The sequence below is a fragment of the Physeter macrocephalus genome, chromosome 16, assembly GCF_002837175.3.
Source record: "Physeter macrocephalus isolate SW-GA chromosome 16, ASM283717v5, whole genome shotgun sequence".
Lineage (NCBI taxonomy): Eukaryota > Metazoa > Chordata > Mammalia > Artiodactyla > Physeteridae > Physeter > Physeter macrocephalus.
Genome location: NC_041229.1, coordinates 25,487,675 through 25,510,974, shown reverse-complemented (window position 1 = coordinate 25,510,974; position 23,300 = coordinate 25,487,675). Strand labels below are relative to the sequence as shown.

At 34.7% G+C, this 23,300-nt stretch overlaps 1 protein-coding gene across 1 annotated transcript in view; it reads left to right on the top strand.

The window, feature by feature from the left end:
• GUCY1A2 (guanylate cyclase 1 soluble subunit alpha 2) overlaps positions 1-14,857 on the top strand; it is a 428,505-nt gene extending 413,648 nt beyond the window's left edge. Inside the window, exon 8 of the mRNA XM_024115325.1 lies at positions 14,650-14,857. Coding sequence (XP_023971093.1) covers positions 14,650-14,857 — 208 coding nt within the window. The remainder of the gene's footprint in view (positions 1-14,649) is intronic.
• The last annotated feature ends 8,443 nt before the right edge of the window (positions 14,858-23,300 follow it).

Sequence of the window (23,300 nt, the reverse complement as noted above, 5' to 3'; positions counted from 1 at the left end):
CTGGGTATCTTGAAATGATACCAGCAAATATAAAACTGGCTAGTTAAGCCTCTGATGTCACTACTGGAGTTATAATGGTCTAGGTCTGGAGCCATGGCCAAAGCCATACTAAGCCTTGAATCTCAGGAAGCTGAAAAGTGGTTGCCTAAATGTTTATTCCAACGATTAGGAGGTTGGGTGAAAAATTCGCCACTACTGGGCCATTTTCCTGATACTCAGGAAACTAGAAACTGGAGCATTCTTCTGCAAAATTCTAATCTGATAGCCAGGGTTAATAGTTGCCAAAAGAAAATGGAATCAACTTCACTTCTGATATTCAAATCTTGAACGAGTGACTCTAATTGTAGGAACCTAATAATCACTCAGAATCTTAGTTGTGAGGAATTTGAAAAATGTAGCTTCTAGCTGGGTAGCCATGTGCTCATCTAAAACTCTATTATTTAGTAAGAATAGATTTGGGAGGGACAAATAACTCTAGAAGTATACAATAGTTTATTTTCCTTGAGATATTGAATGAAAATGGTTCTAAATTTGAGCAGGTGAAACAGGGGGACTAAGTAACATTTTACATACTGAACAGTGAGATTCCCAGTTCATTTCCTCCATTTAACTTCCAGAATGCTGGAAGCCAGGTTTAATGCCACAGGCATGATTGAAACATTGTTACTTGGACAAATTAGTCCAAGGGAAAAATGCTAAATGTATTGATATTTGGGAGCCCTAATGAAATGCCCAAAAGAAACCCACAATTTTATAAAATCTTGCCACACATAAAGCTTCCAATCAGGTTGTACTGCATCACAGTTAAGTAAAAGGGACTTCCAATGATATTAGTCATTTTTGAATGCCTTTAATATGAAAGAGAAAGACCAAAATAAGCAAGCAAACAACAACAACCAAAAAAAAAAAAATCCCAACAACAAGTAGTCAATAAGCATTTGGAGGAAATGGAGGCAATATAGAGAACAGAAGAAAATCAAAAAGGATGATTAATATTGTCATAGATTTAAGATTGTAATTAAGAACAAAACACTTAAAAAAACAAAACAATCATATAACAAATAGGAGCTCTTGGAAATTAAAAATATGATATCTGAAGTTTTAAAATTGTTTTAAAATCCTTGTGAGGATTACAAGATAATATTAGAGGAAATCATGCAGAAAGTAGAAAAATGAGCAAGTAAATCACAGAGAAAAAAAAACAAACGGGAGGATCAATTTACCAAGTCCAATATATAACTAAGCAGAAATCCAACAAGAAAAATACAGAATAAATGTAAAAAATTATCAACAAAATAACAAAAAAATTCTCAGAACTGAAAGATATAAATTTGTATATCAAAAGGTTCCACTAATGGTCATTTTAATGAATAAAAAGATGCATTGAGGCACCATTATCATTAATTTTTATAAAACCAGAGACAGAAAGATAATGATGATGATAAAAGAGAGAAAGAAAGAGAGACTGACAGAAAGTTTATACCCACCGGAATAAGAAATGGAATGACACCTGACTTTTTAGTGGCAAAATATTGAGGAGAAAATAATTTCCAATCAAGAATTTAATGATGCATCAAACTACTCAAGTTGAGAAGAGAATGAAATAAAGACATTTCAGATATTCAGTCTTCAAAAAGTCACTATCCTCATATGCTTTCTAGGTCTCAGCTCTGCAAAATGCCTCATATATTATTGTCTCTTGCCTTGGTCTTAATGAATTCTTCAGTGAGAAGTAGCTTGGAAATGAATAGACAAGTTTGTGATTACTTTGGTAGATAGCATTCTGAGTTGTTGCTCTCATAACTTTGCATATTACACAGGTCTTTCTAGTTGTTGAAACAAACAAAAGATTTTCCAATCTTGCATGATGATTTCAAACATGCAGATGTTAGAGGACTGCACATCTAGTTGGTCACTATTAGAGACTGGAAGTACATCTATTAATTTCAGCAAGGTTTGTTTTGTCTAGGAAGTTACCCATGACATCAACTCAGCTAAAACAAACAAACAATGACAACCAAAAAAAACACTTTATGAAAAGACATTTTCAGCAAAAATTAAAGTTCCTTCTTTCCATCTCAGTCCTCTCCTGCCCCATAACTATACAATCAAAACTAGCAATGCATTTGTTCAGCACCTAGCTCTTAGAAGGCATTTAGGAACTGTTAACCAGCTAACTGCTGAACTCATTGACCAGAAGACTGCATGAAGGTAAAGCCTGGCTTGAGAATTGTATTACAGGTTATCTTTCCTAATTCTACAGTCTTGGAGTAGTACGAGAAATGCACATAGAAAACAGCCCTAAAGGCCTCCCTAATTAGCAATCAAATCAAAATATAGATTTGGAGAAAAAGAAATAGAGTAATAAAAGATCAAATTCTAACCTAACCATTAGTTTAGAATAATAAGCCATTAGGTTAGAATAATATATGACCATCAACCTGTATATATGACAATTATACATGTCATATATATGTATATATGACAACCTGTATATATGACAATGAAGTATGATCTGAAGAAGACAATAAATCCTAGAATAGGATGCCTGAAATGTCACTGTTACAACTTGATTACTTTTTTAAAACTCTGGATCTTGTGTTAAAATGGAAGTTAAATTTAGGTCATTTGTACCTCAGTGTGATTTAGTTTCAGGTCCTTCTCCAAGACAGAATACAGGAGAGCACAATGCTTAGTGAAAACAAGGGGGAATGGGCATTCAAACAAGAGCTGAAGGAATCAGAGAACAGCTTCATTACACAACAGTGAGGGAGCAGCTTCATGGACCTCCATGGAGGTCCATGCCATACTTGAGGGCCATCTGATGATCCGTAGAAGCAGTTAATTTTCATCTTGAAAATCAATTTGTAGAAAAAAACTCTGTAGAGAAGAGGAAGGATGACAGGCAGGTAAACTAGGATTTGTGTGGCTTCTGAACACTTGTTAAACATGTTGAAATTCCAAAGTTGTATATCAACCACTTAAGGATTAGAGCTGGAGATTAATTTAGATTTATGTAGAATTTAAGCTTCCATATCAGTCCTGAGTTGCTGAAGAAATGGTCTGCTATGCAAAGCTTTAGAGCCAGCCCAGGGACCTGGACTTAATAAAGCATATCAGAAGGGTCAGAAGTTCTGAGGTGATCAGTGTATAAATTCTTAATCCCTGTATACACATTTGATCAATTATTTATCACCATGACTCATCATGACCAGGTGTGCTGTGTGAATTTTTTCCCCCAACCTCCTGCACAGACCCGCCAGTAACTCATTCAGATTTTCCTATTGGAAATCATCTGAATATTGCAATTCAGTGTTTATATATACAAAACTTGCTAAATACTGGATATCATAGGAGCTTGATCAATTTACCTTTATGTGTTCTCATTTTTATAATTAAAATTTAAAACTGTATTTAGTTTATTAATACCAAACATATACTTATAAAAGAATAAAACTCCATAAAAGTTGATGCATTTGTGATTTTAGCACAGTATATATGAGATGAATTTAAAATGTCAAGAAATTAATTCATTATTAAAAGTTTCCTCTCAGACAAAGTCCAGTGAATTATTTAAGTTGTGGCATCTAAAGCCACTACTGCACCCTCTTTCAGTCATTTACAAGGGCTTTCATAGAAGTTATTCAATTTTATTATCCATTGTCATAAAAATCTCAATTACAGCAACATATAAAGACCTTGGTAAGGCAAACAAACTGTAAGGATAGCAAAATTAGGAGGCTTAACATGTAGGAATAGAGAAATGTAGTTTATGTAGAATCCTATTTGTTGATAATGGGCCTTTAAGGAAACTTGTTGGAAAGATTGAGCTTATGGCTCTATTTTATAATTGGTGGAAGTGAACTTCATTGCTCTGGTTCTAGAATTTTGTACTAAGATCCACAGTCATCATTTCTCCCTTTAGCCTACAGAATTTCCTCTTTTGGATTTTATCATATGTTGTACCATATGCTGGCTTTTATTCTTAATTTATATCATCAGTATATCGTGCCCTTTAAATTTTATATTAACATATTCTGTGCATGTCCACTTACTCTTTTCCATTCAGAGGACTATTTCAGCATGTCACAAGCACTCAACAAGTGTCTATTTATTGATTGGCATCATTGATACCCACATGTTGCACATTGATGACTGTTCTGAGCTAAGAAAAATTATTCTGGAATTCAATGCTAAATTAAACTATTGTTTAGGGAATTTTACATTTTTTTTCTTCTGAAGTAACTTATTGTATATTATATGTAAAGACAATCAACATCTATAAAAACAAAAAGAAAGCAAACAGCACTAAAATGACTTCCATTCTGATTATCATTAAGGCTTACCTACATCTCAGTTTAGTTATTTTGTGATGTAAAGCTATCTTAAAGAGAAGTGGCCAAGATGGTAGAGTAAGAAGACCCTGAGCTCACCTCATTCTATGGGCACACCAAAATTACAACTATTTACAGAGCAACTATTGATGAGAACAACCTGAAGCCTAACAGAGAGTATTTTATACAGTTAAAGCTATGAAAAATGAACAACAATGATAGGATAGAAGGGACAGAGATGCACTGTAGTCAAGACTGTAGTCAAGAAAAGTTACACCCCTAGGTAGGTGACCCAGAAAAGGGAGGATATTTACAACTGCAGAGTTTCTCCCCAAGGCTCAAGGGATCCAAGCCCAACATTGGGCTCCCAAATCCCATATGGGCTTCTCAGTCCAGGGGTCCTACACTTGGAAGGCAAACCCCCAGAATGTTTGGCTTTAAAGGGCAATGGGGCTAATTTTGGGAGAGACAGAGGGCTGTAGAAATAGAGACACCACATTTAAAGGGTTCATGCAAAATCACATGCTCTGGGACCCAGGGCAGAAGCAGTGATTTGAAAGGACCCATTTGCTGTTCTTGGAGAGTTTCCAAGAGAAGTAGTAGACACCTGGGACTCTATCTACTACAAGGACACTGGTGGTTCTGACAAGTACCATTTTGGAATCTTCCCTCTAGCTTTTAACCACTGGGACTCAGCCAGTCAGCACCAGTTCTGGGAAGCCAAAGGCCAAGCAGCTACCTGTGTGGGGATAAAATCTCACTCACCAGCAGGCCGGCTGCTATAAGAACCTCTGAGCTCCAGCTGCCCCGGGACATGGTTCCACCCAACAGTAGGATGACACCAGCCCCAGGTCACCCTGGGCTCTGGCCCACCTAACAACAGGCAGAGGCAAGCCCAGGACCACTGAAGACTTATAACCGCCTGTTTCAACCTGACCCACCCACAAGCTGGTTGGCACCAGCACCAGACTCAAGATCTGCTGAACTCTGTCCTGCCCACCAGTGGGTCAACATTAGTTTCTGGACACTTTGGTGCCTCAGCCAACTACCCTAGGATCTGGTCCCTCCCAGCAGCAGGTTGACACTAGCTATGGGGTCTTTAACCCTCCAGCCAGCCACCACAAGACATGGTCTCACCCACCAGTGGGCTGGCACTAGCCCCAGGAATACCCAGGTTTCTGTATCCAGCTGGTTCATAACCCAGCCCTGCCACCAGCAGACCAGCACTAGGAATGGAAGTTCCCAGTTGGTGCAGCCAGTCATGCCAGGACCCAGCCCTATCTACCAGTAGCCTACAGCCTTTACCCTAGTCAGAGTCTGACAACCAACTGGACCTGGGGCCAGCCATGCCTACCAGTACACCCACAGTAGTCAGCCCACCACAGCAGAAGGGCCCATGTAGCCCACATACAGAGCACCCCTAGAGCATATAGTTCTGGTAACCAAAGGGGAGTGTGCTGCTGGGCCCCATATGTCATCTCCTACATAAGACCACTTCTCCAAGATTGAGAAATATAACCAATCTACCAAATACATAAAAATAAAAACAGAGAATTAGGCAAAATGAGGCAAAAGAGGAATATGTTCCAGAGGAAAGAGAAATATAAAAACCCAGAAGAACTAAATGAAGTACAAGATAAGGAATCTACCTGAAAAATAGTTCAAGGTAATGATCATAAAGATGTTCAAAGAACAGGGGAGAAAAATGAATGAAAAAACTAAGAAGTTAGAAGTTTTCAACAAAGAGTTAGGAAATGTGAAGAAGAATAAAACAGACCTGAAGAATACAATAACTGAAATACAAATACACAAGAAGAAATCAAGAGTAGATTAGATGATACAGACAAATGAGTCAGTGGACTGGAAGACAGAGTAGTGGAAATCACTCATGATGAACAGAAAAAGAATTTTTTAAAAAGAAGCAAGCTTAAGAGACCTCAGTGACAACATCAAGCATATTATTAACATTATAGGGGTCCAAGTAGAAGAAGAGAGAGAGAAACAGGCAGAGAATACATATGAAGAACTAATAACTGAAAACTTCCCTAACCTAGGAAAGTCAACAGACATCCAGGTTCAAGAAACACAGAAAGTCACAAAACAAGACCAACACAAAGAGGACCAGACCAAGACACACTGTAATTAAAATGGCAAAAATTAAATATAAAGAACATTAAAGCAGCAAGGGAAAAGCAATGTGTTATGTACAAGGGAATTCCCATAAGACTATCAGCTGACTCTGCAGGCCAGAAAGGACCGGCATGATATATTTAAAGTGATGAAAGGAAAAAGACTGCAACCAAGAATACTCTACCTGGCAAGCTCTTTTCAGATTTGATGGAGAAATCAACAGTTTTACAGACAATAAAAAGCTAAAAAAGTTCAACATCAAAAACGAGTTTTACAAGAAATGTTAAAGGGCATTCTCTAAGCAGAAAAGAAGAGGTCAAAACTAGAAACACAAAAATTACAAAGAGAAAAATCTCATTGGAAAAGGCAAATATACCATAAAGGTAGTAAATCAACTATGTATAAAACAAGAAGGTTAAAATATAAAAGTAGTAAAATCAAACTGTATGCATAATAATAAGTAGTTAAAGGATACACAAAACAAACTGATGTAAAATATGTTTGAAACAGTGAATGTGGGGGAGAAAAATTCAGGGTTATTAAGATGTGTTTGAACTTAGAGATCAATAATGTAATATAATCATGTATGTATATTTTGCTATATATAAACCTCATGGTAATCACAAACCAAAAATCTATATAGATACATAAACACAAAAAAGAGAAAGGAATCCAAACATTAAAGATAATCATCAAATCACAAGGGAAGAAAGCAAAGAAGAAAAATGTAACAAAAAAGAACTACAAAAACTACCCCAAACCAATTAATGAAATGGTAATAAGTACAAACCTATCAATAATTACTACAAATGTAAATGGACTATGTACTCCAAAGAAAAGACATACAGTGGCTGAATGGATACATATATGTTGCCTTCAGGATACTCACTTCACATCTGAAGATACACACAGCCCGAAAGAGAGGGGGCGGGAAAAGATATTCCATGCAAATTTAAATGAAAAAAAAAGTCAGGGTAGCAATGCTTATATCAGACAAAATGACTTTAAAACAGACTTTAACAAGAGACAAATTAATATATTACTTAACGATCAAGAAGAAGATCCAACGATTATAAATATATATACCCAACATAAGAGCATTTAAATATACACAAAGCAAATATTAACACACGTATAGGGAGAAATTGATAGGAACACAATAATAGGGGGCTTCAACACCTCACTTACATCAATGGGCTGATTATCCAGACAGAAAATCAATAAGGAAGCACTGACCTTAAATGACACATTATGCTTAATAGGCTTAATGGATGTATATTGAACATTTTATCCAAAAGCAGCATAATACATATTCTTTTCAAGTGCACATGGAACATTCTCCAGGATAGATCACAGGCTAGGCCACAAAACAAGTCTCAGTAAATTTAAGGAAAATGAAATCAGATCAAGCATGTTTTTTGATTTGGTAGAAGAAGGGAAGTCAACTATAAGAATAAAAACTGCAAAGATCACAAACATGTGGAAGGTAAGCAATATGCTACTAAACAACTGATGGGTCACTCAAGATATCAATAAGAAAATCAAAAAATACCTCGAGACAAATGAAAATGGAAACATAACAGTTCAAAATCTATGGGATGGGGCAAAAAACAGTTCTTAAAGAGAATTTTATAGCAATACAAGCCTACCACAGGGAACAAGAAATATCTCAAATAAATAATCTAATCTCACACCTGAAGGAACTAGAAAAAGAAGTACAAATAAAACCCAAAATTAGTAGAAGGAAGGAAATAATATGGATCAGAGCAGAAATAAAGGAAATAGAGAATTAATAAAAAAACAATAGATCAGTTAAAATGAGATATGAACTTTTGATAAGATAAACAACATTGATAAACATTTAGCCAAACTAAAAAAGATAGCCCAAATCAATGAAATCTGAAATGTAAAAGAGTAAGTTACAACCAACACCACAGAATTACATAGGATCATAAGATATTACTGCAAACAATTATACATCAATTAAATGAACAACCTAGAAAAAAATGGACAAATTCCTAGAAATGTTTAATTTTCCAAGACTGAACCAAGAAGAAATAGGAAATATGAACAGAACAATTACCAGTAATGAAGTTGAATCAGTAATTTTAAAACTCCCAACAAATAAAAGTGCAGAACCAGATGGACTCAGAGTTGAATTCTACCAAATATTTTAAAAAGCATCAACACCTAATCTTCTCAAACTATTACCAAAAAGTTGAAGAGCAAGGAACACTTCTGAATTCATTCTATGAGGCCAGCATCACCCTGTTACCAAAACCAAACTAAGACATCACAAAAAAGAGAAAATTATAGGCCAGTATCAGTGATGAACATGGATGTAAAAATCCTCAACAAAATATTAGCAAACTGAAGTCAACAATACCTTAAAAGGATCATGTACCATGATCGAGTGGGATATATCTCAGGGAATCAGGAATGGTTCAATATTTGCAAATCAAACTATGTCATAAACCACATTAACAAACTGAAGAATAAAAATTATATGATCTTTTCAGTAGATGCAGAAAAAGCTTTTGACAAAATTCAACATAGATTTGTGATAAAAGTTCTGAACAAAGTAGGTATAGAAGGGGCATACCTCAAAATAATAAAGGTCTTATATGACAAATCCAAGCCAACATCATATTCAATAATGAAAAGCTGAAAGCATTTCTTCCTGAACAAGACAAGTATGCCCACTCTCACCAGTTTTATACAGTACCGTATTGGAAGTCCTAGCCACAGAAATCAGACACACACAAAAAAAATTTTTTTAAAGAATCCAAGCTGGAAAAATAGAAGAAAAATTGTCACTCTTTGCAAATGACATGATACTATACATAGAAAATCCTAAATATGCCACAAAAGAAAACTACTAGAACTTATCAATTAATTTGTTAATGTTGCAAGACACAAAATTAATATACAGAAATCAGTTGCATTTCTATACACTAAAAATAAACTGTCAGAAAGAGAAATTAATAAAAACAATCCCATTTACAGTTGTATCAAAAAGAATAAAATACTTAAGAATAAATCTAACTAAGGAGGAAAAAGACACATACTCAGAAAACTGTAAGACATTGAGAATATAAATTGAAGATGACACAAATGGAAAGATATATAGTGCTTATGGGTTGGAAGAACTGATATTGTTAAATGACAATGATAGTCAGTCTGCAGATTCAGTATAATTTCTATCAAAATACCAATGGCATTTTTCACAGAACTAGAACAAATAATTCTAAAATTTGTATGGAAATACAAAAGACCCAGAATAGCCAAAATAACTTTGAGAAAAAAGAACAAAGCTGGAGGTATCATGCCCTCTGATTTTAAACCATACTACAAAGCTACAGTAATTCAAAACAGTATGGTACTGGCAGAAAACAGACACAAAGGTCAATGGAACAGAATACAGAGCCCAGAATTAAGCCCACAGTCATATGGTCAATTAATCTATAAAAAAGAAGAATGAAAATACAATGTGGAAAAGATAAATGGTGTTGGGTAAACTGGACAGAAGAATCAAATTGGACTAATTTTTCACACCATATGAAAAGTAAAATCAAAATGGATTAAAGACTTAAATATAAGACCTGAAATTATAAAACTTTTAGAAGAAGACTTAGCTAATATTCTTTTTGTCATTGGTTTTAGCAATATATTTTTGGACATGTCTCCTTAGGCAAGGGAAACAAAAGAAAAATAAACAAATGAGACTATATCAAACTAAAAAGTTTTGCACAACAAAGGAAACTATCAACAAAATAAAAAAGCTCTCTACTGAATGGGAGAAGATATTTGCAAACCACTTATCCAAAAAGGAGTTAATATCCAAAATATACAAAGAACACTTACAACTCAACATCAACAAAACAAAAAAACAATTTAAAGTCTGGGAGAGGACCTAGGTAGACATTTTTAAAGAAGACATACATATGGGCACCAGGCAAAGGAAAAGATGTTAATCATCAGGGAAATGCAAATAAAAATCACAATGAGATATCACCTCACACCTGTCAGAATGGCTATTATCTAAATATCAACAAATAACAAGTGCTTCCAAGAATGTGGAGAAAATGGAACCCTAAATCACTGTTGGAGGGAATGTAAATTGGTGCAGCCATTATGGAAAACAGTATGGAAATTCCTCAAAAAATTAAAAATAGAACTATCAAATGACCCAGAAATTCCACTCCTGGATGTTTATCTGAAGAAAACAGAAACACTAATAAGAAAAGATTCATGCACCTCTATGTTCACTGCAGTTTTACTACAATAGCCAAAATATGGAAGCAACCTCAGTGCCCATCAATAAATGAATGGATAAAGAAGATATAGCATATGTATACAATGGAATATTACTCAGCCATAAAAAGAATGAAATCTTCCATTTGGGACAACATGGATGGACCTAGAAGGTATCATGTTATATAAAATGTCAGAGAGAGAAAGACAAATACTGTATGATTTCACTTTTATGTGGAAGCTAAAAAGCAAAACAAATGACTGAATATAACAAAACAAAACCAGCATTATGTATACTGTGAACAAACAGGTGGTTGCCAGAGAGGAGGTCGTTGGGGGGAGGAGAAATACTTGAAGGAGATTAAGATGCACAAACTTCTAGTTACAGAATAAATGAGTTATGGTTATGAAATGTGCAGTGTGGGCAATATTGTCAATAATTATGTAATATCTTTGTATGATGACATATGGTAACTAGGCTTATCATGGTGATTATTTTGAAATGTCTAACAATATCAAATCACTACTGGGTATGACAGAAACTAACATAGTGTTGTAGGTCAACTATACCTCAAAAGCGAACAAACACATTAAAAGAGATCAGATTTGTGGTTACCAGAGGGGGGTGGGGGAAGCAGGAATTAGATGGATGTAGTCAAAAGGTACAAACTAACAGTTATATGGTAAATAAGTCCTGGGGGTGTAATGTACAACATGAAAAATGTAATTAGCACTGCTGTATGTTATATATGAAAGTTGTTAAGAGAGTAAACCCAAGAGTTCTCATCACAAGGAAAAAAAATTTTTCTGTTTCTTTAATTTTGTATTTATATGAGATGTTCACTAAACTTATTGTGGTAATTATTTCATGGTGTAAGTCCAACCACTATACTGTTCACCTTAAACTTATACAGTGCTGTATGTCAATTATATCTCAATAACACTGGAAGAAAAAAAAAACTATCTGAGTGTAGCTTTATTATTTATTGTAGTGCTAAGCTTGACTAGGAGATAATAGGTCTGGACTCTACTTTCAGTGCCAACACTGTCTTACTGCTCCCATTAGCAAAGCACTCTATCGTACTCTGGACTCACTTTTACCCTCCATAAATTTGTCAGAGAAGAGCATGTTTAGACTTTGCATGGGGTTACATTATGTGGATAAATGAGATAAGTTAATTGAAAGAATTTTGAAATGTTAGAATGAGATTCATTTACCTATATCCCAAGTTAATATAATCACTGTGTAATATTTTTAAAGGAATGGTCAATTGGAAGTTTTTAAAAAGGAAAAATCACAATGAGATATCACCTCAAACCTGTCATAATTGCTATTATCCAAATGTCAACAAATAACAAGTGCTTGCAAGAATATGGAGAAAACAGAACACTCAGTCACTGTTGGTGGGAATGTAAATTGGTACAACCACTGTGGAGAACAGTATGGAGGTTCCTTAAACCACTAAAAATAGAACTACCATATAATCCAGCAATCCCACTCCTGGGCATATATCTGGAGAAAACCTTAGTTCAAAAAGATACATGCGGGCTTCCCTGGTGGCGCAGTTGTTGAGAGTCCGCCTGCCAATGCGGGGACATGGGTTCGTGCCCCGGTCCGGGAGAATCCCACATGCCACGGAGTGGCTGGGCCCATGAGCCATGGCCGCTGAGCCTGTGCGTCCGGAGCCTGTGCTCCGCAACGGGAGAGGCCACAACAGTGAAAGGCCCGCGTACCACAAAAAAAAAAAAAGATACATGCACCCCAATGTTCATTGAAGCACCGTTTACAATAGTCAAGATATGGAAGCAACCTAATGTCCATCAACAGAGGAATGGATAAAGAAGACGTGGTACATATATAAAATGGAATAGCCATAAAAAAGAATGAAATAATGCCATTTGCAGCAACATGGATGTACCTAGAGATTATCATACAAAGTGAAGTCAGTCATATAGATAAAGAAACATCATATGATATCACTTATATGTGAACTCTAAAAAGATGATGCAAATGAACTTATCTACAAAACAGAAACAGACTCACAGACTTCTAAAACAAAGTTCTGGTTACCAAAGGAGAAGGATGGGGCAAGGGGATAAATTAGGAGTTTGAGATTAACATATATACACTACTATATATAAAATAGATAATCAGTGAGGACCTACTGTATAGCACGATGAACTACTCAATATTCTATAATAACCAGTATGGGGAAAAGAATCTGAAAAATGAATGGATATATGTATATGTACAACTGAACTAACATAACATTGTAAATCAACTATACCCCAATACAAAATAAAAATTAAATTAAATTAAATAAACTGAACAAGTAAGAATAAAATCTTTAAAAAATCTTTTACAAGGCAAAATATTACAACAGTCATTCATAAGGGTAAATATAGATTGCTCACATTATAAGAATTCTTAGTACTACCAACTGCTATTTTCAGATAATATTTTTATCCATTAAGAACTTTTGACAAGGAATGATTCTTTTTTTCTCTTTAGTGTAAAGATGATTATCATTGTGTGTATAATGATCTTACATTTTTCAAACATTGTTTATTCTCCTTGCACTCACTGACTTTTTGACTTTGCCTTTTCTCTGTCATAATGGTTCCTTTCACCCCCAACCCATCTCTTATCCTGAATAACTTGGACCTGTTATTAACATTTACCTGTCTTAGGAAAATGAGTTGTTTTTAGGGAAAAAGTGATAGATTTGGCTCCACTATGCCTTCCAAATAAAGTCTAAACTTTTAATTTTGGACTTCAAAATTTGTCTTAACCTACTGCTTCAGCCTTAACTCTCACTCTTACCTCAGTCTATAATGGTATCCCAATAGTTGGAAACATGTTGATCCTGATCATAATTTTCTTGTATCTAAACCTTTGATTATGTTGTTCTCCACATTCACTTGTTGAAATTCTGCCCATCTTTAAGTACCATTTCATCCATGAAGGTTTAGTGGTCATCCCACTGTAAACTTTTTCCCTCTCTGGACTTCAACACCTTTTTGGATTCACCTTTCTTATGGCATCTAGCCTATTGTTTTATATTACTTTTATATTACTGCGGCTTTTGTTTGCTTATTCAGTTTTTATTTTCTGTTTCTTTTATTCTCTGTGCCTATCTCTTTTGACAAACTTTAAGCTTCTTAGCTTGTTGTGTTCTAATTATTATATTCACAACAGAATCTAGGAGATTTTTCTAGGGCAATAAGAAGCAGCCCATAAAAGTTGTTGAATTAAATTGAATTGCTGGACCACTTTTTTAGATACGGCTATCAAACTGAACATTTCATGGAAGTGGACAAGAATAAATCTCCAGTATTAGTGTACTAGAAAATTGTCTTTAACTAAGACTGGATGGGAAGAGTCAAGCTGTTTGACAAATAAATGCTAGTGACTTTAGAAAATATGTATTGCTAGAAATCAGTAACCAGATATCAGAGAAACATGGAATTATGAGTTTTGTTCTACAAAGCTAAAAACTTGATTTATGTGTATGACACATAGGATTTAAATCTTATTGAGAGTCTACAAAACTTTAAAGGAGTGTTCCAGAATTAGGCAGATTTTTAAAACAGAAAGAGTAAATCCTGCATGTTTGAATAAAAACTTGCATTATGCAGTTTCTTTAGCCTTTTGTTTAGGAAAAAAAAAATCAACTTTGAATAAATATTTTCCAGTAGCACCAAGAACAACTTTGCTTCTTAAAAATTATTATTATAGTGTGAAGGTATTTTCTCTTGAGAAATAATATTTCCTAGTATTTGGAATGGAATGAAGGTCACATCTCTACGAAGGATGAAGGCATTTAATATGAGTTCAGTCATTGATAGGCTTCCTGAGTCTTTAAAATTTGTGTCAATTTTTTCTCATCTCCCCTGCCCATATGATTCACATTATATATTTTTTTCTTAGATTATTGAAACGAGAAGAAAGTTTCACATTCATTCCTCGGTCCCGTGAAGAGCTTCCAGACAACTTTCCAAAGGAAATCTCTGGGATCTGCTATTTCCTGGAGGTAAGAACTGGTCCGAAGCAGCCAAAGCCTTCTCTTTCTTCATCGAGAATAAAAAAGGTTTCCTACAACATTGGCACAATGTTCCTCCGGGAGACAAGCCTCTGAGACCTGCTACAGATCAAAGACTCCTCCAAAAAGCACAAGCCCAGAACATGGGTCATGACAGGAGAATGGAAAGATTGTTTATCCTTCACTGCTCTGTGGAGAACAAGCAGTGGAATTTCTGTTATGTCAGGCAATAATCCTAGAAAAAGGAGGGTGATGACTGTCAATAAAAAACTAGAGGGCAAAGGGGAAATAAGATGTATCCATTCTTATGAGTGTTTTTCATCATATCTATATGTATTTTAATTAATTACAAGTGTGAGGGCCCTTTCAAAACTAACCAATAAATAGATTCCATGTGTTCTTTTTTGTCACACATACAGGTATTTTTCTCTCTATATTTGTATCACTTTTGAGAGCCAGTTTTGATTATATATTCCTACATTTAGTGAGTGGGTATGAAAGGAATATTTTCTAATTTTGTTTTTCTGAACAGACATTTCATACATATATCATGGCAGTGTGGTAAATTTCCCAGCAGGAAAAACTGTAACTTGGCAAAATATTTTAGGGATATTACCTATTTTTATACATATCTCTTCTAGATAATTTCACACAGCATTATTAGATTTTCACAATCTGCTACTGTATAGTTGGTATATTATGTAATTCCAACATATTAATTGAATATAGTTTCACTTATTTAGAGAGATAAGTGCTTAGATTGAAAATACACATAACCTAGGATTTCAGATGCTGAGAAAGCACAGTATATCTGCTTAGTAAATATAGCTTTTAGATTTGATTAATGTAGCATAGAATCCAGAGGAAATGGCATTTCCTAATAGCAAATGCATGTATCTGTAACCAAGATTAAAGAAAGGTCTTTTTGCTACCTTCTGAGAAATATCAGTGAAAATAAAATGATTTGCTACATTGGACCCTTTCAATTTAGCACTTCTAAATATAGGTAGTTTTTACAATGTGCTAAATTCTAATAAACAGCATCCTACTAAATGACATGTAAGTCCACTCTCCTGCCCCTGTCACCTTCTTCAACGGATGCTTCCTAAGGACTAACTGCCCCTCATGGGAGCAAATCACTAGATACTGGCATTAGTGAGAAAGAGGTGTAGGATATTTTGCCAAGAAGGTTGTTTATTCTTTCATAATAAAAACAAGGAAAAAAAACTGTACTTTATGGATTTGAGATTTTTTTAAATTTTCTTCTGCAGTTTATTTGATGTGGTTTTTAAATTCAGTGAATCACCTTCATTAACACTGAAATATGTCTAAACTTCAGACCTAGTAATCACCAAAGTTACAGATAGGCTTCCATTGCTTGTTCTGCTAGATGAAAACCTGTTCCCATTAATTAACAGTGCATGAAAATATTATTACAGACTCACCCTGAAATTAGGAGCACAGTGTGTCCAGAGTTTCTTATTTTGGATCAGACACAGAATCTAAGTTTCTCTTGAGGTTAATGAGTTGGAAACATTTGTTTCCTTGAAATCTTATGGTGGCCATTTTCTTACTCCGATAGGTATACTGGTAGCTTATTTCTACTGAATACAATATACTTTTCTGGTTAGGGATTTTGGCTGCATTAGAATTTGGTTATGCAATAACTCAGTTAAGGAACAGATTAACTAGTGTCCATTGTAGTCTGTGAGGATTAATTAGGGTTTTTAAGTTCTCTAAGTATACAGCTAGAAAATATTTTTAGATATGCAGATTATTTGTTATAATGGTGATCATTTTTATAATTGTTGAACCCTGTTCTCTCTCTGGGGCTTAAGAGGACACTAATGCAACACTTTGCATGTGGAAACAGGACCTAGACATGAATCCTTGCCTGTCCCACATGTGGGCAAGAAGGCCAGGGTGTTTATAGGAGGCTGTGGAGGCTGAGGACAAGGTTCTTTCATGGGAATAATTACTCCCAAAAGAATTTCTTTCATGCACAGGAGCATGGGGAGAGAACCAAACTCACTGAAGTCATTTATGCTTATTCTGCACAGTAACTTAAAGCTTATTGTGATATAGTAAATCATAAGTGTTTTAATCATAAACAACGTTGTTTTGTAACCATAAGGCTGAAAGAGACTTCCAGGAATCATCCAATCTAATTCTCTACTTTTTGTAAAGATTTGTCTAAGCAACTATTCTAAACATACGGTTATTCTCTCCATACTTAAAAATACCTGTGGGAAGCATATTTTAAAAGCATCCTTGACAATCCACTTCATTATCTAGTACTTGGTTATAGGGTTTGGGATAAGAATTGTATATACATTCAATTTTTCAGAAAAATAACAAGCTCTTTCTTAGTTTATTTGATTTTACTTGGAGAAGAGTAGTTATTTACATTGTCACAAATGTCACAATGAAAAATATGCCAGAGATCTATTAAATATCACAAACAGGATGTAAACTACATTTTTCATAGAATATAATCTAAATGTATCTTTGAAGGTATAGTCTGAGGCAATGGTCTGATCTATTACCATTTTGCCAACCTAGTACAGTTGACTTATTATAGCTACACTATTCCTATATGTATTTGCAAAATACGGTATAAAATGGCATTTCATTCTAGCTGCAGTCATAGAATTTAGAGGCTGTGAAAAAGCATTGCATTTTTATATGTCCTATAGAGTAAAATACATGTATCCTCCATTAGGAATTGTGATTGTAACAATGGGTGGCTGTTGGTATTTCATTTGACTAATATCTATATGGCATTCTCATGTACAAATTATTAACATACATCATGCATTTTAGCATGGCAGATTAAATGGAATTTAAATGGCTGTCCCTTTAGAAATCAAGTGTTATTTAATTGGGGAAATGGCTCTAACCCACTTAAAATGGATACTTTAAGATCCAGTTTGGCACATATAGACCCTCTGTTTCAGTATTCTTTCCAGCAACTGATTTGAAGAAGTTACTTTATGACTAGCCATCGGTACCAAAGCTTCATGTTGGCATCAGTATCATTTTGATAGAGAGAATGTCATTGTTTACAAGTAAATGAGTTATATAACTCATTTATATAACCCCCATATGTACCCAAAATATACTGCACAGTATGTGCTTTGTGAACCATAATAAATAGGTAACAGCCATAATTAAAAGAATAATACTCAATGCCTGAAGAACACATATAGTTGGGGCTCTTGGCTATGTAGTGTTGGGTGGAGAAGGGAAAAAAGAAACAGCTTCTAGTTAACAGTTTAGTCCAACTGTCTAAAATCTGCCTTGATATTCATCTCTTCTTTTATATTTCAAATAGTTTTGATTTTCCCTTTTAATACTTCATTATGTGTGGAATCCAGTGAGCTGTGTATGACCTATTGTGACTCTGAGACAGGCACTGATGCCTGAGACTTGAGAATGGGTTAGTGGATTCTGTGCTTCAAATATGAACTCTCGGGGTCTCACACTGTTCTTATCCAGTGACAATAGTAACAGGAACGTAGTGTTTTATTGTGAAAGTGCAAAATTGTGTGCCTCTCCAGGAAAAAGAGAACAAAATAGGACAACAAATAAAGCAAAATCTCATTCACAAGCACAGGAAGCCTTAATCTGGTGAATTCCTCCAAAGAGTTACAACAATAAAGCAAAATTAAATTGATAAATACAAAAGGCAAAATCACAGAGAATTTGGAAAATTTCCAGACTGTGTTTTTCCTATAGAATCATATTGATACCACTTGAAATGGTATATTTGAGGTTGTGAGGTATGAAGAGGGAGCTCAAGATTATCACCATTATTAAATATATTTTTGAAGGCTCCTTGGGTTCTTGACTTGCTGAGGGCAAGTTTGTGGATCATCAGAGCAGAGAGTAAAACTTCTACATGTAATTTCTGTCTTGCCCTGCATTTTAAGCACAACTTAACCGATGCCCAGACCCTCTCCTACTCTATACTGTCACTGGAAACCATCTCACCAAGTCAAGTTTGGCTCTGTCAAACACCATTCCCTCTGTAGCACTGAACCTAACATGGCCATACAAAGAGTTGTTGATGCCTGTTTCAGGCAGATTGCAAGACCCACACAACTCTAGGCCCAAGTAACAAGGCACTGCTGAAGTGAACTAACCATTCTCAGTTGTGCTAGGTTATTGCTTACACCTGTAGCTTCTCTCTGCTTTCTTCAAAATACTATCTGACTCCAAGCATTTGGTACAACTTCAGTAAATCTTCCTTCAGAATGAGTTACACGTGGCTCTGAATAGGCTCTGGGGGGGCACCAGATGTCTTTCAGCCAACAGTACCTAGAAACTCAAGTCCGAGAATCAAGCCCCATATTGTAGCCTGGGTATTTTTATTATTAAACTATAGATCTTTGGCTACAAAAATTATGTCATTTCAGAGGCTTCTATAAACATATCTTATTAGATATAACCTGAAAAACATGATGTACCAGAGCCTTATTTATTAAAGTTTAACATACTACAGTCTGAGTGATGATTCTTTAAGCATAACTCTTGATATGAATACACTTAATTTACAACCAGCTGATTGAACATACACATAAATTGTGTTAACATGATTGAAATAATTTTATTGTTAAATGGATAAACTGACCCCAGCTGTGGACTCAATTTAAGTCTCCTCACAGTGGTGAATGAAGAACAGACACTGATATTATACACAGATTAACATAAATTTTGTCAGAGCATTTTGCAATAGTGTGCAAAATTCCTTCCTCACACTTGATTCAAACAGTTGAAGCCTAAGTATTATTTTCCTGTCACCTTTCTGTTTCCTTCCTTCCTTTGTTCCTTCTTTCCTTCCTTTTTCCTTTCATGAAAGTCATTGCTCCTTCTTTACTTCCTTCCTCCTTTCATTAAAAAAAAGTCATTGATACATTTATAAACAGGAAGAATCACAGCTAATATTATGTTGTAGAATAGTTTTAGTTTTATAAAGTAATAAATATTCTGTGTGTGTGTGTGTGTTGAATGTAGATATTACATGATTAAAAGGAGTGACATTTTGGAAGGACTTGGGATGTAAAGAAGTAAAGTTTGTGTCTTTATTTATTTTTCTTTTTTTAAATTTTGGCTGCACTAGGTCTTCTTTGTGGCACATGGGTTTCTCTTGTTGTGGTGCGCAGGTTCCAGAGCACTCGGGCTCAGTAGTTGCAGTGCACGGCCTTCTCTCTAGTTGCAGCACGTGGGCTTAGTTGCCCCGCAGCATGTGGGATCTTAGTTCCCTGACCGGGGATTGAACTCGCATCCCCTGCATTGAAAGGTGGATTCTTAACCACTGGACCACCATGGAATGTCCTGTGTCTTATTTCTATTGTGTTGTGACCAGACCATAGCTTCAGCCATGTGCCTCATTGCCAATTCCATCCTTATTAAAAAATGATCCTGTTCAATGGTTCAACTCATCAGCTTGCCAGTACCTGACTACTTTAGGAAGCTTGGCAGTATCTGACTACCTTAGGGACACGAATTACTGTACTTTACCTTCAGAGATTTGGATTCAGTAGGTCTCAGGTGGAGGCCTAGGTATCTGTATTTAGAAAATCACTCTAGGTAATGCTAATATACATCCAGATTTGGGAATCAATGAAGAATATTCAAATAATCCCAATTACTAGGAATAAATGCAAGTTGACTAAGATAGAAATATATTATTTCATTCATACTTATTTTGAAAAGCTAAATACTCCATGCTTAATAACATTATTTCTTTCACAAGTTTTAATTTTAGCTTTGGTTTCAAGTTTATAGTCTGCTTTTTGAGCATAAGTCTTCAAGCTTCAAATCAACACTGATAAGCATGAGGGATGAATATTGCTCACTATAGGGCTATTAGACATACTAGGTACAGTATAACTTTCTTAGTTACTGCCAGAGCTGTGCAGTACATCACATATTTGTTGATCCTTACCAACAAGATATGAACTATGAACGTTTGGACAGAGAAGCAAATGTCAAAGTGACAGGTTTATTCCCAAATGCTTTGATTTTTATGTTTGAAACATCACCAACTTGATACTTAGTCTCACTCTGTACTTTTCTCATTGAATTGTACATTCATCTAAAACTTATTTCCTAGCAATATCTTATAACAACCTTTCAAGCAATAATCTAAGCCATGATGATGATGCCATATGAACTTCCACTTCTGTGCACTTCATAGAACCCTTAGGGAAACAGAGACATGTTTTATATAAGCAATAATATAGGTAGTGTGGACTTTTAAAAGATATTCACCATTCTACTACAGTAAAATGAGCAGCAAGTGATAGATAAAAATTATCTGAGCAGATAACATGCTTAATTTCTCTCACAAGTCCTTCATTTGCACACATGCTATGAAGTAATTAATATATTTTGATCAGATTGTTTCTGATGTATAATTATTGATACCTATCATAATATGATTTCTATTCCTCTCAAAAGATTGTGCATGTATTGTTGCCCAGATTTTTAGATCTTTGTAGTATATAGTAAATAGGAGTATTTAAGGATAGATAAATGAGCAAAAGTATAGTATGGGTTGGATAAGCTGATCGAGAGTAGGCTTGGCAAAAATACAGATGCATCTTGGGACAAGTTAATTAATTCTACTGTTAGTTTGATAAGGTCTGAGATGATGAAAGATTAAAGATAAAAAGAATTATTATCACTGTTCTCTGTGATGGCAAATGTTTAGTAAGTACAATACTATTTTGGCTTTCAGAATGTGATTTGTGGAAATTCATCTGTAGTATAATTTTAAAATGTCTGAAAATCATTATGTAGTCATATTTAAAATAACCTGTCCTTCTCAGCCATTTTGATGATACCACTAAAACTTGCAGGTTTTGAAATGAATAATTCATATTTTTACTTTCCTTAAAATATAATTTTAATCAAATGTGGCACAGTCAATAATAATCAGTCCTTTAATAGTTAAATTACTCCTCCATCATTTAGAATCATGAATTAGTATTACAGTTAAAACTAACTAGTAAATTTATGATACACTGAGGTACTTCTAATCATCTGATTATTATTTAGCAAAATCATAAAGCTTAGAATCCATTCCTAAACCTCTAAATAAGATTACAGTTCCTATTATTGCCTAGATGGTTAAACTCTCTTCTAATCTTGAATCTGAACACAATTGAAGTCGTGGGTGGGTTTGCTAGTATTTTACCTTCCTATTACCAACAGCAAAACTTAACATCCTCCTACCCACAATTTATAAAATTCTCTTATAAAAATCAAACAGGTTGTTGAGTCACTGAGAAAGTGTTTTTTTCCCACTGAGAAAACATTTGACTGTCATCTTTTTGTATATCATTGGATGCTTAACCCTTAATAAGCATGCTTTTGTTAATAAATAATAAAAAATACTTAATTTGAATCCATTAAACTATAATGAATCTATTTTCTCAGTTAATATGTCTAGTTGCTGATCAGACCACTCTTAATATTAAACTTAAGTACTATTGCTTATTATTTGAAAGCAGAAGAGACAAGAAAAACTAAATGGCAAGCCTAAGTAGTAGCTTGTTTCTAATTCTTTTGATACATATTTTTACAGATAAAGGAATTGGTTTATATTTAATCTTCCTCTGTGGCCTTTTGGCTATTTGGAGTTAAAGAAGGGATTCTACTAAATGAATTTTTACTGTAGGTTATTAAGTATAATTAAATATAAGTAGGACAATAATGTATTAGTTGGGGTAAAATCAAAATTGTACAAAATTTCTTCTTCACACCCCCGCACTCTTTAAAGACAATTCTTCCCATTTTGCTGCCTGGAAGTTACACGTCAGACTCAGAACACAGGAACAGATGGAGGGGGTGGGATGGGCAGGAACTTTAGATGAGATTGAGCAAAGAGATTTAACTTTTTTCTTTGTGAAAATATATATACTCCTAAAGTGAATCAGTTTTCATAATAGACACATGTAGTTTAGTGAAAGCCAAATGACTTATTTGTTCATTTTTATTTAAAAAGAAAACAGAAAAAATCCCTCATGAGCTATTTTCAGTTTTCTTAGGAGGTAGCAGAAACCTCTCAGCAGGGGCACACTTCAGTGAAACTGGGATTAGAAACTCACAAAGCTATATATAGAAACTCTCTGAAGGTGGCAAATAGAACTAATCTTGGTTACAGTGATGAAGGTAAATGGAAGTGTGAGAATATCTGGGCTTAAGGAACTAAGAAGGCCAAATACCAGCCCCTCTGTATATCACAGAAAAGCCTGCTAAAATTAGCACAAAAGAACAGACTATAGGTGTTCAAGTGGTATTAAAACAAAACTTTTTTCTTTTGCTTTTATAGCATGCTGGCTGAGTTAACATTCCGTGAGAAGAATACAATTTCATTTTATACATTTTTTGTTGTTGTTCTGACATTATAGAGATTATATCATTCCCTATTTGGAAAATTTAATCACAAAGAATGAGAAATATTCTGTATACTAAAATCTGTAAAATGGCTTTGGGGGGCTATACTCTATTCCATATTCTCCTTCACATT